Here is a 15,150-nt window from a genome sequence, read left to right as displayed (position 1 = left end):
GTTTTTAACAAAAAATAAGAAAAGACCCCACATAACAGCTGTAGCTGATTCCTAATTAAGCCTTCGCACCAGTGAAATCCACTCCTCCAGGTTGGTTGTTAATGCTCCTATGCCACAACCACCTTCAGTTGCTTCCCTCTTACAGTGCCACTATAGACCCAGTTCCCAAAATGCCTTAATGGCCCAGCCTTAGGATCAGACCCTTAGCATGTGTTGCTGCCATATATAAGAAGCACAGAGAAAGGACTCTGCTGTTGCAATGTTGTAAGAATAAAGTGAAAATACAGGAAGAGGAACGTAGTGCTGTCACATGGAGCTGGATGTGGAGGCAGGAGCAGGCAAATGTCACACACGCAGAAGGTTTGGGGCACTTTTGTTGGAACCGGAGGCATGAGATCTTGAAGTCAAAACAAGCTTAAGATACTCTCAAGATACTCAGCAGCCACCCAAGCAGCTGCTAGTTTCAGCCTTGCAAGTGGCACTGAGAAGCTGTAATTTGTGTAGTCTGTCTGCTGAGAGCTTTAAAATGCATATGATATTATCATGTATGGTTTTTGATTATTTCTTATCCATCAGCCAGAGAAAGTGGTCTGGTTTCTGCAGTGTTTGAGCTGATGATCCAAGTTACATCTGATGACACAATATCCACGTGTAAAATACAATATACTTCTCAGTTACACATTAATAGATTAGTACAAAATTAATCTCACTTTTAAAGATCACTTAACAGCAGATGTTAGTAATGATTTCTTAACAGACTCCAAAAATAAACTAAGTAGAAGTAAACCAAACCATTTATAGAGATTTTTTTTAATTTACTTACATCATCTCTTAGCAGTTTGTATCTAACCATTTGCTTTTCTTAATTTAGGGCTCAACCACTATTACACTCAGGTTGCTATTAAAAAACACCTTCCCATTTTTGTTTTCACTGCATCCAGGCTTTCTTAATTCTTCCAGAACCTGCTGCTGTAGTTCAGGAGGAGCAGTTTTAGAAAACTCACAGGTTTCTGTCAAGAAATCCAACAACAGCTCCCCATCCTTGTCCCCTTTGGTAAAGCAGCAAGTTATGTCCAACTGGGATGGGAGCTCATGGATCGTGTACTTCAGCCCAAGTGGATCCAGAATCTCTTTGATGTCAGCAGAGGATATGAAAGTGCAGAGGTCATCTGTAGGGAAGGAAGACCCATACTTCCTCCAGAGTGTTTCCCAGCCACTGGTTCCTGAGAGATAAACCATCAGAAAAATGTTCAGGCAAAACACTATTTGAAGAAATTTTGATCATCTATTTCCTTTTTCAGCTGTGGTCTGTGCAAACTGTGGCTTCCACAAGCCCTGGGCACAGTAGGGTCAGTTGCTCCTTCTGGGTTAGGGCTGTGAGAGGCAGGGGACATGTCACCAACCCACAAATTCAGCACCTTTCAGTACTCACAGTCTTCCCCTTGCCATGTCCAAAATGTTCCATCTCCTCTCTGTGCATATGTGCCAGTGCAATGCCCTGTATCTCTTAGGACCTGCTTCTGTAGTCCATGTATTAAGCACTAGCTGCTCAGTGATAGCTTCTTGAATTAAACCATTCTCTTGATTTCTGTCCCTGTCTGGAAGACCAAATCCTCTCTCATTCCTTCTTCCAGTTACTTAGTTGATTGACCTATGTCAGAGCTTCATTAAAAAATTTATCGCAAGTAAACTACTACTTGCTACCTTAAATATACGGGGTGCAAAGCCTTGGTCACATTATCCATGCAGTTGGAAACATGGTAAATAAAACTGTTGGAATAGTCAGAGCCTGGAATGAAGCTTTACCATTCTCATTCAGCTTTCACTCCAAACTTGGTCACATGTTGTTGTGCATAGGCAGCAAGCATCCCAAGCACTCCTCCCAGAGTTGCCAGAAGGATGTTTAGGCTGTGCATTCTTTGGGCTGTACAAAGATTTCAGGGACATGATTCTGTGTTGGGTTGACAGTTGAACTAGATAATATTAATGATCTTTTTCAACCAAAATGAACCAATGATTCTGTGTTTCTATGATTCTAAGATAATGCTGCAGGAAGAAAAAGGCTCCTGCAATCACCTCCAAAAGAGCCCACACTGAGCCCCCCCTCTTCTAAAAGCATGTTTTACAAAGAAAACCAAGTGGGAAAGCTGAGAACCACCCAGATATGTCTTTACTTCTTTGTTTTTCCTCTCCCAGGATCTGTGATTCAGCATTTCTGCTATAAATCATTTATAAAAGGATCACCCAAAATGACTGGACAGGATGAAAATACCTTTGAGCCTAATGAGCAGCTCTTGAGAGTTATGACTATAAATCTCCCTAACTGCTAAAACCAGTTGCTTGGCGCTTTTGCAAATGCTTTATCTGCAAGCAGTTATTTATAGTCAAATAAACAGTTTGGTGTTTAGAAGGGCTACAGTATTTTCTTTCACCTGGTGGAAATTGAATGCAGAGCACTAATAGCTGAAAATTTGCTGGTGTCAGTGTTGTATGACTCGGTGCCATCTCTGAGCTGAGCAATTATACACTACCTGAACAAAGCATTATTATAATAGCTCTCGATAGGCTCAGCATATGGCACTACTTTTGTTTTCAAGGCGATGTAAACACATTTTTAAAACGTGTTAAAAATAACACCATGCAGCTCTTGCAACTCGCCTGCTCTCCCAGCAGGGATGGAACAGGAGGCATTGCAACCTCCACCAAGCGACCGAGCCCTCTGCTATCAATCCTATTCCCACAATGTTTTTTAATTAACACATCCTAATGTGTTTGTGTTGGAAATGGCACTACCTTCTTTTTTGTTGTTGTTTTTTTTGTTTTGAAACGGGCTTTGTTCTGCTTAACTTTCATTACCTCATTTTGCTCATTTTGGTCTTCCTTCCCTTCTCCTGAGACTTATTTTCCTCACAGTTTTCCTCCACTCCACTTTCTGACCTCTCGCTGTAGTCTACACATTTCTGCAGACACACTGCCGTGTCCCACTTTAGTGAAACTAATTCTGATTCTCAAAGGGACTCAGTTCGCTAATTGCACCTGCAGAGGAAACAGCCATTATTAGGCATTTGTGTTTGTAACTTCCTCTATCTGAACACAAAAGAGTTGAAATTATTCATGCAACCTTTGGGCATTGTGTGTTAAAAGTGTGAGGAAGAGAAATGGGAGGAATTATACAAGGAACCACTTAGCTCATGGAGAATTCCCAGTAAATTTCATACATTCAAATTTTTGGTGAAATTGATTTTGAATAGACACACATTCCTCCTCATATTTACATCTCATGAACATCAGAAGGGACAGGTTAAGCAACTGGAAAAGAATTTCAATTACAGGCACTATAACTATAGGCACATAATTAGCAATAAACTGATGTTATAATCTATTACTGTTACTCTAAGAGCAAGAACAGTAACACAGATCATTTAAGATACAGATTTCTTGTAGCGAAGTGCTAGGAAACACCTCAAAGCAAAATTGTTTTGAGTAAAAACGAGTCAGAGAAGTGTGGTTTCTCTGCAGAAACATCTTGAAGACAAATTAAAAACGGAACTTCATTAAATATATTTCTGTTTGCAGATATGGCCAAATTCAATAAAACCACTTGAAACTCTAAAAAAAAATAGCACTTAATATCCCCAGAACTGTTGAATGTGACTGCTCACACAACCACAGTTCACAAGAGGCCCATTAAAAGCTTTCTAGAGTCAAATTAAACCCTACCACCACAGTATCTCCAGCACACCTTGCCCACCGCAATAAAAGGCTGTATCTTATTCTGCTCCACACATTTTCCTCACGGATTGGCCCAAGAATACCATTTTCCACCCAAAAGAGCATTAAGGAGATGGATAGTTTGAGAAGAAAATGAGCCACGTGTGTTCCAGCAGCTGCTGTTCAGTGCAGCAGAGCCCTGCCCTAGCTGTTTGCTTAATGCTGCACATCTCCAGGAGCAAGACAATGCCATGCCCGGCCTGAAAACCTTTGGCAGAAAATAGCTGCAGCAGAGCCTGAAGTGGCTCTTGCTCCATCACTGGCATAGCTGCAGGATGGGGAAGGGAACAAGGCGAGAGAAGGGTGTTTTGTACACACAGAAAGGGCTTACTGGCTCACAAAGCCTTCAGCTTTCACAGCATGCAGCATGGAGCTGTGCAGGTACAGACAACATGCAGTCTTCTATAGATGCAGATGCACAGGCGCTGTTTATTCCAGTTTCCCTCTATAGGCAATAAAGGATATTGCACACACAAAAAAATGCACATTGCTTTTCTGGGAACACCAGAGGTCCTACGGTTCCTGCCCTACTGAACGTGCCATGGAGTGAGACTCTCACCTGACACCAGGATGATGAGGAGCTTTGCCTGGGCACCCAGGAGGCTGTGGAAGTACTGGATGGTCGCAGGGATGTCTTTCACATAGTACAGCATCTGGGGAGAGCAGAAATGCTTACAGAGACATGGTGAGGTCCTGGAGAACACTATAACTGGTACCACAAGGTGAAAGGAACCAACAAGAGTAAGCCTGGCCTGCTCTCATATTCCCCTGCACCAAGCTCATGTTTGTTCATTAATCTGAGATTAAAAGGCTTGCCTTAGCTGTGAGGACAGCTTCTAATGGCTTCAGTATACTTGGAAACATAAAGGTAATTTCACAGAGAGGACAAGGGACTTTGAATGCGCTAGTTAAAGTGTGTTTTCAGCTGACTGCTGCCCACAGCCTGGTAAATAGGACCACTGTGCTCAGAGCTGCTTTGCTGTAACTCATCTTTCATTTTTGCAGCTCAATTCTGCTTAAGTACTTTGAATTATAGGGAACTAAACTCACCTTTCTTCTCTCAGAGTGGATAATGAGGTCACATGCCTCGTGCTTGCTTTTAACAAATCTTTGACAACACTTACACTGTGGACTTTTACCTGAATCATGTGAATGAAGTCCCATTTTTGAGACTTCTTTTCTGCCTTCATTCGACTTTCAAAGTCATCAGCTGTTTCCTCATGCCAGGTAAACTTTACATTGTTGAGGTTTGACATTGCAGCCACACATTCTGCAGTGTGGGAGAAGACAGGACAGAGTTAATTGCAAATATGGGATTAATCTCTATTTAAAGCTTTAATGTGTCAAAGTCATGTCTAGGTAGAGGGCTTTGTTACCACTTTAACACAGCAATGGTATTCTTAAAATCTTGAACCTATGCGTGAGAAGTGGGCTGTCCAGAGCTTTGTAACGTGAAGTTTTAAGTGTCTGATGTTTGCCCTTTGCACCTTCATTTGGTCTCCCCTAGTCTTTATCTGATGGAAAAAAATAAAATAAAAAATAAGAGAAACTCTTTCCCGTGGCTGGATCAAGCTGCATTAAAAGATGTTGACTGGGACAGGCACCAATGAGGCCCCTTCACTGAGGTGTTGTGCAACACCCACATGGCTGAGCAGAAGCCAAGCTGTGCCAAAGGGTTTCCCAGATCTGACTGAATAAATACAGGAACTTGAGGATGGAGGGGTGGATTCAAAGCATAAGTTATCCTAATGGGCTTGGCTCCCCACGGCATTTTGTTGCTTTTATAGCAGCAAATGGTGGGATGATTTTGTATTTTAGGAGACATTGGAATACAAATGTCCATCTGCTGGCATATGGAGCTCATCTTTCTGTGCTCTTGCTTTGGGCTTAGAACTGCTCCAGGACAAAACTAGCCCTGATGCAATTCCTGTGCTTCGCTGGAGTTAACATAAATTTAAAACTTAAATGGCCCAAAGGCAGACTGAGCCTTAGCTACAGAACACATGTTCAAAACATGATTTGCTAACACCAGTGCCTTTACACTGCTAATCACAGTGTTCCTCCTTTGGGCTGTGATTAGGATAAATCCCAGTCAGACAGATGAGAAATGCTCCATCAGTCCTTATCTCCCCTCTTTTATGGCCAGAAATGGGGCATCCCTTTTGGATGCTGCTGCTGTAGCTCTGCTTGCTTCCATTTATCAGTCACCAGCCATAGCAATTGCAGTTCAGATTTAATTTGCTGTTTTATACTTGGGCTTCCTTCAGCAGTTCATATCACCATCAGACATAATCTGGTGCAATCTGCTCCAGTTCGATTGCTATGCAGTCTGCAAGGAGACACTGGGAAGGAGAGTGAATTATGTGCCTAGGTAGGTTTTAAAGGCAACATTTTCAAAAGGACAAACTCATTCTGATTTTGGGAAGCTTTTGCCCAAATGTTCATTGGAATCCAAGACCTGTCACCCTAACAGCTTTGAAAACTTTTCCCTAAATTTTATCCTCATTTCAACCCAGATTGCTGCCTTGGCAGAAGCAATTGACTCATGCCTCTGCACTAGGCTGGCTGCAGTGACACGTTGCTCAGGCAATGAAACCAAAGCACATGTCATGGTCACCAAGGGGATTCACCCAGACACAGGCCAGGAATGAAGGAAACCCACTGCCTGGCCACAGGACTGTGAGGACAGCCTCCATCCAATGGTGCTTCCTAAGAGGAAGCTTACTTTGTCATCGCTGCAAGTCCCAGGAAGAAAGTTTCTCCTGTGAGCCTGGCTTCTCCTTCCCAAGGAGAAAGAAGCTGGTTAGGCAGAAAACAGAACTACAGAATCCTCAGAGGTACAGATAACGTTTCTAATTCTCTCTGGAAAAAGGGCTCAGAAACATAATTAATGATACCTACTGGGGACATGATTAATTACCAAATAAGATAGTTTAAAGAAGGGAATTCAGATGAATATTTCATTTCTAGTTTAGTATAAAACTTTAAATAAGGACAGCATCTTATATTTTCTTTAACTTTCTGCAGGAAAGAAACACACCAAAATAGGACAGGATTGCCAACTAATTGGTGGTAGAAGGCGAATCTAGGAAGATGCAGCTCAAACTCAGCCTTACATAGCCTATGGTCCACTGCCCAGAAGGACAGAAGAATTGTGTGCTAGTGCACAGACTGTCTGACAAACACAGTAAATGCTCTGTTGCCCATTCTTCACCATTTCAACACTGAACAGTATAAAAGCTACTGGGAGCATTTCCAGTAACACAAAATGCTGATGAGGTTTGCATGTCACCACCACGTCCATTCAGCAGCAGCTATCTGGCAAGGCCATAATTACCTGCTAGTAAAGCCAGGTAGGTGCTAATTCAGCAATAAACCGGCAAGGTAATCAAACTGCAGACTGATACTTAGTGCTCAGTTTGTAGAGCAATCTAACCAAAATACACCTGCTTACAGTCCATCCTTGTGAAATGCTTTAGTTTCCTCCATTAACATTACTCAGGCTGCCTGGCTAGTGTAAGAAAATGAGCTCTCAGGTCTTCGCAGTGTAAGAGACAAAGATTTTTATGAGAAAATGAATGCTGAAAAGCAATGATGGCAGGAAAGCATAAAACAGTGACTTTCTTAACTTTTAAGAGCCAATTTTCTGACAAGAAAGTCTTTGAACGTGGGGTCATCCAGAGTTTAACTCTTTTTAACGCATTTAGAATATTTAATGTAACGTTAATTTATTTAATGACAAAATACCTTTGTACTTGAGGACTTGATCAGCACTTGGCTCTATCACCTCGTTTTTGATGGCGACACCTGGATAATTGTCCTGCAGAGTTGAGATGATCTGCAGGTCAATCTCACCTGGGGAAAAAGGCAACATCACAAAAGAGATGAAAGCAAAGCTCAGGTAGGTACTGTGTCCAGCACCACCCAATGGCCCTTGTTTAAGTCCAGTGCATGACGTTTAGGTACAGAATATGTACCACACAGCTGTCTGTAGGTGCTTTGAATTCTCAGCAGACTGACAATGAGGGTTTATCTCTAGGACCAGAGGAAATAAAAATCAGTTCCAAACAACCTTTACTGCTCCTGTCTGACTACCACCAGCAGTGCTAAGGGGAACTAGACACAGACATGCAGGTTGTATGACTTTATGCTTTCTGGGCATGGCTTGACCTCTTGGGGAAGATGCTAAATGACCACAGTGGCACCAGTTCTCATCTTCCCAACTCAACAAGGAATCCTGCAAAACCTGTAGGGGGATATTCTCAATAGGAGAATTTTTGCATCTGTGGTTGCCACATTGTATTGGTGAGAAAGAATAGAATATATGAACACAGTGGAATTAGAAAAGAACATATTTTTCTGTTGAGCTTTAAGCATGTTGTGGCTGAGTAGTGCTCATGTCATTTATATTTACTTAATACCATGCTTATAGAATACACTAAGATTGACTGTATTTATTTTGTAAGGAATAGATCTTTCTGGGTGCTATTTAGGCCAGCTGCAATTATTTTTACCAATGGAAGCACCAATAGATCTAACATTTCAAAATTAAATGAGAGCTGCCATTGCTCTTGGCCATCTCTCCCTGTTCACTATATAGAAAGCTCAGGGAGATGATGCTCCTGACTGTGGGATGACATATGGCTGGTTCGAATGGCTTTCTTAGGGCACAATTCTGCTTATTCTGCTAGAATGCATGGAGGCAAAAAAAGACAATAGAAGAATAAATAATTGAAAAGAATGAATAGAAAAAACTGAATGTAATGTGTACACAGGAGCTCAACCCATCACATGGTCCTCTCCTTGGCCCAGATAACCAAGAGCTCTCTGCCTGCTTCTGGCCTCTGTCCACATCCCTGCAGCTCGGAGCAAGGCACTCCATCCTGAGGGTCTCACATCTCATTTGTGCCTCAAGATTTTAACAGAAAAAACATAAAGAAGGGTACGACCTTTTCAGACTTACGAGTCTTTCATAAAGCAACTAATAACACCAAAATTTCCTCGACATCTTGGCATCTTTGAGAGAAGGGAAATTGGATATCTAAAGTAGCATGAATAGCTGTGGCTTTGCTATCACTGCAAACCCAGTATTTCATTGGCAAATCAGAGCTAAGTCAGTCTTCTGCAGGCTGCCATGGTAAACACTGGGAAAGTAGAATTTTTAAGTAACTACCGCATTTGTTTGTTTGCTTTGGTTGATTTACCAACTTTCTATAAAATAGATTATCCCCTTGAAAAAGCTGTGCAGATCAGAATAAAAAAAAATTAATTTCCTGTTTCCATATGTGGGTAGGTTAATATATCCTCTTCCACTCTTCTGTGGCCAAACCACCCCTGTATTGTTTTTAACCAAAAAAACCCCACTTTGATTCATAACTTAATCCACAGCCTTAATTGACTTCAGTTAGCTCTTTTATATGCAAACAAGTGTCCTGAGGCATTTTACAGTCAAATTTGCAGCAGCTTGCATTATCAACAATTTGGCAATTAGGCTATCCGAATTATTTAAACTCTCCAACACAATTACCTTTTAAAGGCTACCACTATGTTCGCCATTAAGTTTCTAATTAAACATTTTACGTAACGGGATAGTTTATAGCACAGTTGCTACTTTATAGCAGCATTGATGACTTTTATGGTTTTTAAAGGTAAAGAGTGCTGCGTGCTGGAGTGTGAACTTAATAAGGCAGAGGCTGTAGGCAAAGGCAGATGCATTGGATGGGCAAGGGTAATGGGATATGATGCTGTATTAAACAGTTTGGTTATTTTCTCACTGTGGAGAAAGTGCACAGGACATGAAAAAGTGGGGGGAAAAACCTTTTCCTTCAGTGCTGCCTGCCTGTGAAGTACAGTGGATGGGAGCACACAAGCTGGCATTAGGTTGGGTATTGGTTGGGAATCCCTGGAGCTTGCTCCCTCCTGTCTCCTCAAGGACCTGCAGCAGGGACAAGCTTTGGGTCAGTCTTTACATTGCAAAATGAACACTGACACATTATTGACTGAAAACTCTCCTTGTGGAGAGTGGAGTGCCCCTGATTAAGTAATTAAGCACCTTTCCAACTGAGTAAAGCATTCCTGTTATAAACAGCATTTTATTGGCAGATGAGTGGTTTCCTTTGATGGGAGAGAAATGTTCCTGCTCTACCACACCGTCTGTTTCCTACCTAACACCGACCATTTACGTACAATTATTTTTACTTATTAGGAGTGTTCAGTAAAACTGATATCAATCTTTGGAGATGGTATGACTAAAGCATTTAAAATCAACGAACTGCTCATATAAAATTTAAGTTTGATGTCTTAATGTGCTGAGCAGAATTAGGAAATACAAACTTTAATTAAGAAGGAACTTAAGCAAGAACTTAATGAAAAGAAGCCACTGTGAGCTGCTGGTATTGTTTTTCCATCTAGTCAACTTCAGCCTTTTTACTTCTGATGTTACAGATCCCAGTAAAGCCTGGTCAGCAGACACCTAGACCTGCAGAAGATTGAAATCAAACTGTCCAGGAGCACTATGTCCCCCTCATGGCTTCAAGGTACCAATTAGGGCAGGTGGGGACAAGTAGTACAAAGGGGAATTGCTTTAAACTCAAAGAGGGGTGTCTTGGTTTAGATGTTAGAGGGAAATTTTTTATTCAGAGGGTGGTGAGGCGCTGGCACAGGCTGCACAGAGCTGTGTGGGCATCTCATCACTGGAGGCATTCAAGGCCAAGTTAGATGGGATCCTGAGCAGCTTCATCATGGGGTTGTCAATCCTGCCCATGGCAGAAGAGGTGGAATTAGATGATCTTTAAGATCCCCTCCAACCTAAACCATTCTATGATAAGTACATGCAAGTAAAGCTTGAGGTGTCCCTGTCTGTGCCATTAGCAGATGGCAAACCAGAGGAACATGTGATGGTGACTCGGGCTCAAGTGTGGCCCTGGTGTTTTGGGGCCAGTAGCTGCAGGAGGCACTAGTGCAGTAGACCATGAGAGTTACAGGAGAGAGTAATTGCAATGAAAGGAAAAAGATGTTTTTCAGAGGAACCTAAAACATGCTTGTGGGTTAAGATTTTTTTGCATAGAAAGCCAATGGGGCAGTTCAAACCTCTCCGGCCTCAAAAGGTAATGTGGCAGAGTGAGAGTTCATCCACATCTTCCAGATGACTTTTTGAGAAAAGCTTTCCCTCTCTACTCCTTCCTGCACCTTGCCATCCTCTATGTCTATAAAAGGGTAAAAGCATATTAACAGTGAAGATGATAGCATACCTGCTCCACCACCGACACTCAGAATATTGATTGCAGATTTCCCGCTTACAGTACTGCAAAACATTTGACAGTTGTTAGGAGAGCTGACACCAGAGAGAGTTACATGCACTACACAAAGCATCGTGCCCTGCCAGCTCACCAGCTCCTCCATTACCTCGCCAGCAGGCCTGGCAGCTGCTGCTCCACAAACTGAAGCATGGTCTGGTGCTCAGTAGACTTGGCCAAGAAGACGCGGAAGCAGTGGACGTAGCGGCTGATGTCTGTCAGCAGGTTCTTCATGGGGGATGCCATGGCGGATCCGGGAGCTGCACACAGCAGAAGGGGAAGAGTGCTCTCCTCCCATACCTGGTGTCTCGATCCAGTTGTTGGAGGAGATGGTTCAACATCTATATATACCTGGAGGATGACTGAGGCAACAAACAAGGCCAAATGCTATCCAATTGAGTTATGACAAATTCTAAGCAACTAAGGAATGCAGGGAAGATGAGGAAGCTGGCAATAGTAAAGAGAGAAATCCTAGCACACAGTTTACAAAGCAGGGATAGTCACCACCAGGGATCCAGCGATGTCTCATTGGTCCATAGGGAGGTCACGACTCACTTAGTGATCTTTTGTTGATCTGCATGGCTGCAGTTCAGCAGAGGGAGTACCCATTCTTCCCTGGAACATTTTGGGTTTTTATCCTCTCCATAGCATCATTTTGGTTGCCAAGGGCTGCAGTTGGTTGACAGGGGCACTTCTGTTTGGTTCATCAGGCCTTGCTTTAGTTGTCAGGGGTACTTATGTTTTGCTTATCAGGTCAACAGCATGTCCGTAGTACATGCCTCTCCTGTTGGGTAATCAGCAGCTGATCATGCAATTGTTACAAGGTGGGCTGCTAGGTATGTGCACTGACTGCATGGGGGTCCTCTCCTCTGAGGTAACCCCCATAAGTCAGTTTGAATGACCAAAAGAAGCAACAGCTGAAAAGGTTTCTGTGGTCACCCAGCCACACATGTTTCTCTAACCACTGTGCTTGTGGTAACCATTAGCCCCAAAAGCTTGTCGAACAGGCTATGTTTCAGACGGGTGCCAAACAAGCTTTGAGACAAAAATTATTCCAACTAAGAAGAGAAGAAAAAAACAAGCAATGTACTAAAGGTGAGTGTTACTCACATGGGTGCACAGAGATATGACAGCCGAACAAAGGACTTTGCTCCTGTCCTCATGCTGTTTAAAAGAGCATTGTGGAATGTTGCAATAGGAGCAGCAAATGGAAATATATCATCGTTAATCTCCACGCCAGTTTTTTTTAGTTCCACTGACACAGGACACTGTTACAAGCCAGCAGAAGGTCTTCAGATGCTTGTTAAAAAGAGAGAAGCTCCTTCATGCCTTGAAGGCATGGAGGGCTCAGAAGGGCTGGGCTGGGTTAGCAGAGTGCAGCATGCCTCTCTAGAGATGCTAGCTGATGTCTTCATTGCTTTTTTTTTTTTTTAATAACCTTTTGATATTCTTAAAGGGGATGTTGGTGGTGGGGTTGAAAAAATAAAAATAAAAACCGTAAAAACGCAGTCTGTTTTTTTAGACCCTGTGAAAGATAATGGTGCAATTCTCACAGGCAAAGTAGAGCATTCCTGAAAGCCACGTGGGTTGCTGGAATGGATGTCACGAGCCCTGGAGTCAGGTCAGGCAGCGTGGTTCCTGGACACAGCAGGAAGGAAAGAAACCATGGCTCGTGTCCAACACATCTTGTCCTCACCAGGAGGAAGAGGAGCCCTGCTCCTCCCCACAGGCACCATGCACAGGGGCCTGCCTGTGACTGCCATTGCTCCCTGCTTCCCCTTGCTTCCCCCTTCTGAGCCTCACTGGTTATTTTTATTGCTCAGCTGCCAGGCTATGCTAGCTTTCTTTTCTGCAGATGCCAAAATAACGTCCAGCTCATGACATGTGCTCTTTTTGCATCCCAAGAGCTGCAGCCCTGCACGTCCCATAGGCATTACCACTGCTCCTCTTCTTCGAGGACACTGTGTGCTGCTGCCAGAGCATGGGCTGCATCGTGTTGCTCACTCAACCAGAACAACTCCTCCTAAGGACAGCCACAGCAGACTCCCCTTGTACCCCATTCCCTTTCACACAGCAAAGATGCTTTCTAGGAAAAAATAGAAAACTGAATGAAAAAGACTCTGGAAGAACATGAAAACTCTGCTTGGTGCCAAGTGCTGGTTGGTACAGCACAGGAAGGTGATGGGACCCCTGAGCACAGAGCTGCAAAAATATGTTATGACCTACAATCTTTGAGAAAATATTTTGCTGTTAATGAGAGGAGATTGAGATAATCAACATTTCTTGTCCAGCTCTCTCTGCTTTCTGTGGTTCAATTTGTCCACCCCTGGCTCTGCAGTTTCTAACAAACAGCTGAGATACATTTTCATGTTATGTGCAGTTCAAGGAATTTGTCTCATTTATTTCATTATGTTTTTGGCTTCTTGAATTTGCCCTATTTATTTCATTATGCGTTTTGCTGTTTGAACCTCAGCCAGCGGACTTCAAAAGTGAGTTTAAAAAAGAGAGAGGGAGACAGAGAGAGGAAAGGATTGGGATTTTGGGGTTGGATTGCTAGGAACTTTTGGACGTTCATTTGGTTCTGTTCCCTTTGCGGGAGGTTTGGGGCTCGTTAGTGGGGGATGGTGCTGCTGGAGGATGCTCGTGCAGCCGATGCCCATGCCTGGTACTTACATGATGGGACACGATATGCAGTGGCTCCCTCGGTGAGGTGCCTCAACACTGTGCTGTGCTGCACTGCCGTCCTCTCTGTGCCTCCAGTTCCACCCCTGTACTCGATGCGGCTGCCAGGAGGAGGTCCTGGGATGTGATTCTGGGCTGGAGGCACTGCACGAGGGGGGAGCAGTGGAGTTTGGCTGCAACTCACGCGTGCTCTGTCCCAGGTCACCGCTGTGCACAGCCCAGCTAGAAAGATCAGGAAGAAAGGGGTAGAAAGGGAGAGTGAGAATGCATCGTGGACCCGTATTATTACACTGCATTTTGGTGTTCATAGCATTAATAAAACATGCCTCAAATTACTCACTGTTCCTTCACGTTTGAAGTTAAGAAATGAAGAATCCCTTCTGGACTTGTAGGGAAAGAATGAACTGTTCATTGAGGAATGAACCGTTGTTGTAAAGGACATATCAAATAATACCAGTAATATCAATAACCCTACTTTCAGAGATGCAGTCGCAGGGAAAAAAAAAAAAGACTGCAACGTCACATTTTACCAGTTTACCAGAATAAAAAGTTCACATTATCAGTTGCAAATGCTGATTAAGTTGATACTGAGAACTGTCCAATTTTCCTGCTGTGCTGTCCCATCCCTCTGCCCATGCCTCCAAACCACCTGCAGGAAAGGAGCCGGCACCCAGCAGCGCAGGGCCCTGCAGCACACCATCCTTCTCTCCTGCCTCCAGACCTCAGAGCAGCTGCAGATGGACCAAATATCCGTGCCCGGAGACGCACGCATTTGTTGGGCTCCCCTCTGGATCTGATTTAATCACACTCAGCCACTCTGATAACAGCGGGAGCGAGAACGTCGCTTAATGTCCAAAGAATTATTTCTGCTGTCTTCTAATAAAGCACGGCGATGTAGGCTGGAGTTGATAACGCGATTGCTGGGGTAGCAGAATCTCATTTTACAGGACAACTGAACTGTCAGTGCCAAAGAGCAGACAGGTTATTGCTCATGCTCCTCCGAGGTTGCTTTTATTAAAATGGAAATTTCCAAAGCTTTGCATGCACGCCCGGGCACTGAAGTCCCTCCTGGGGATAGTGGGCCTGGTCACAAGGCTTCAAGGATTTTCTCTCCCTTCCCAAGCATCATGTAGACATCACCACCTTACAGCAGACCTGTTGCACGCTGCATGCCTCCCACACCATTCAGGTTTGAGGCAGCAAGGTGTCAGCTGGGCCCAGCTGGGATTATGCACACACAGTTTTAGGCTGGGGGAGGAACAGGCATACTCCCACCTTATCTCCAGCACTCAAACTGTTGCTCCAGGTAACTCCTGACCCCTAACACAGCAAAAACATTGGGGCAGGAACTGCACCAAACCCCAATGCAGCTACCCAGAGCCATGAACTCAACAAACACGTC

The 15,150-nt window shown here is 43.6% G+C and overlaps 1 protein-coding gene across 1 annotated transcript; it reads right to left on the bottom strand.

Annotated features, from left to right (window-relative positions):
* Positions 1–470: 470 nt before the first annotated feature.
* Positions 471–13,848, bottom strand: LOC136057691 (histamine N-methyltransferase-like). Its single transcript, XM_065750500.1, has 7 exons — positions 13,740–13,848; positions 11,176–11,326; positions 11,022–11,074; positions 7,519–7,626; positions 4,911–5,041; positions 4,331–4,424; positions 471–1,223 (listed from the first exon to the last, which is right to left on the bottom strand). The coding sequence occupies exons 2-7, from the start codon at positions 11,310–11,312 to the stop codon at positions 868–870; spliced, it is 879 nt and encodes a 292-aa protein (XP_065606572.1). The 5' UTR covers positions 11,313–11,326; positions 13,740–13,848; the 3' UTR covers positions 471–867.
* Between the last annotated feature and the right edge of the window lie 1,302 nt (positions 13,849–15,150).

Source organism: Cyrtonyx montezumae, unplaced genomic scaffold (genome assembly GCF_038088225.1).
Source record: "Cyrtonyx montezumae isolate F1298 unplaced genomic scaffold, pur_monq_1.0 scaffold_7, whole genome shotgun sequence".
NCBI lineage: Eukaryota > Metazoa > Chordata > Aves > Galliformes > Odontophoridae > Cyrtonyx > Cyrtonyx montezumae.
The sequence above is the reverse complement of the archived record's forward strand: the minus strand, read 5'-3'. Positions and strand labels throughout refer to the sequence as shown.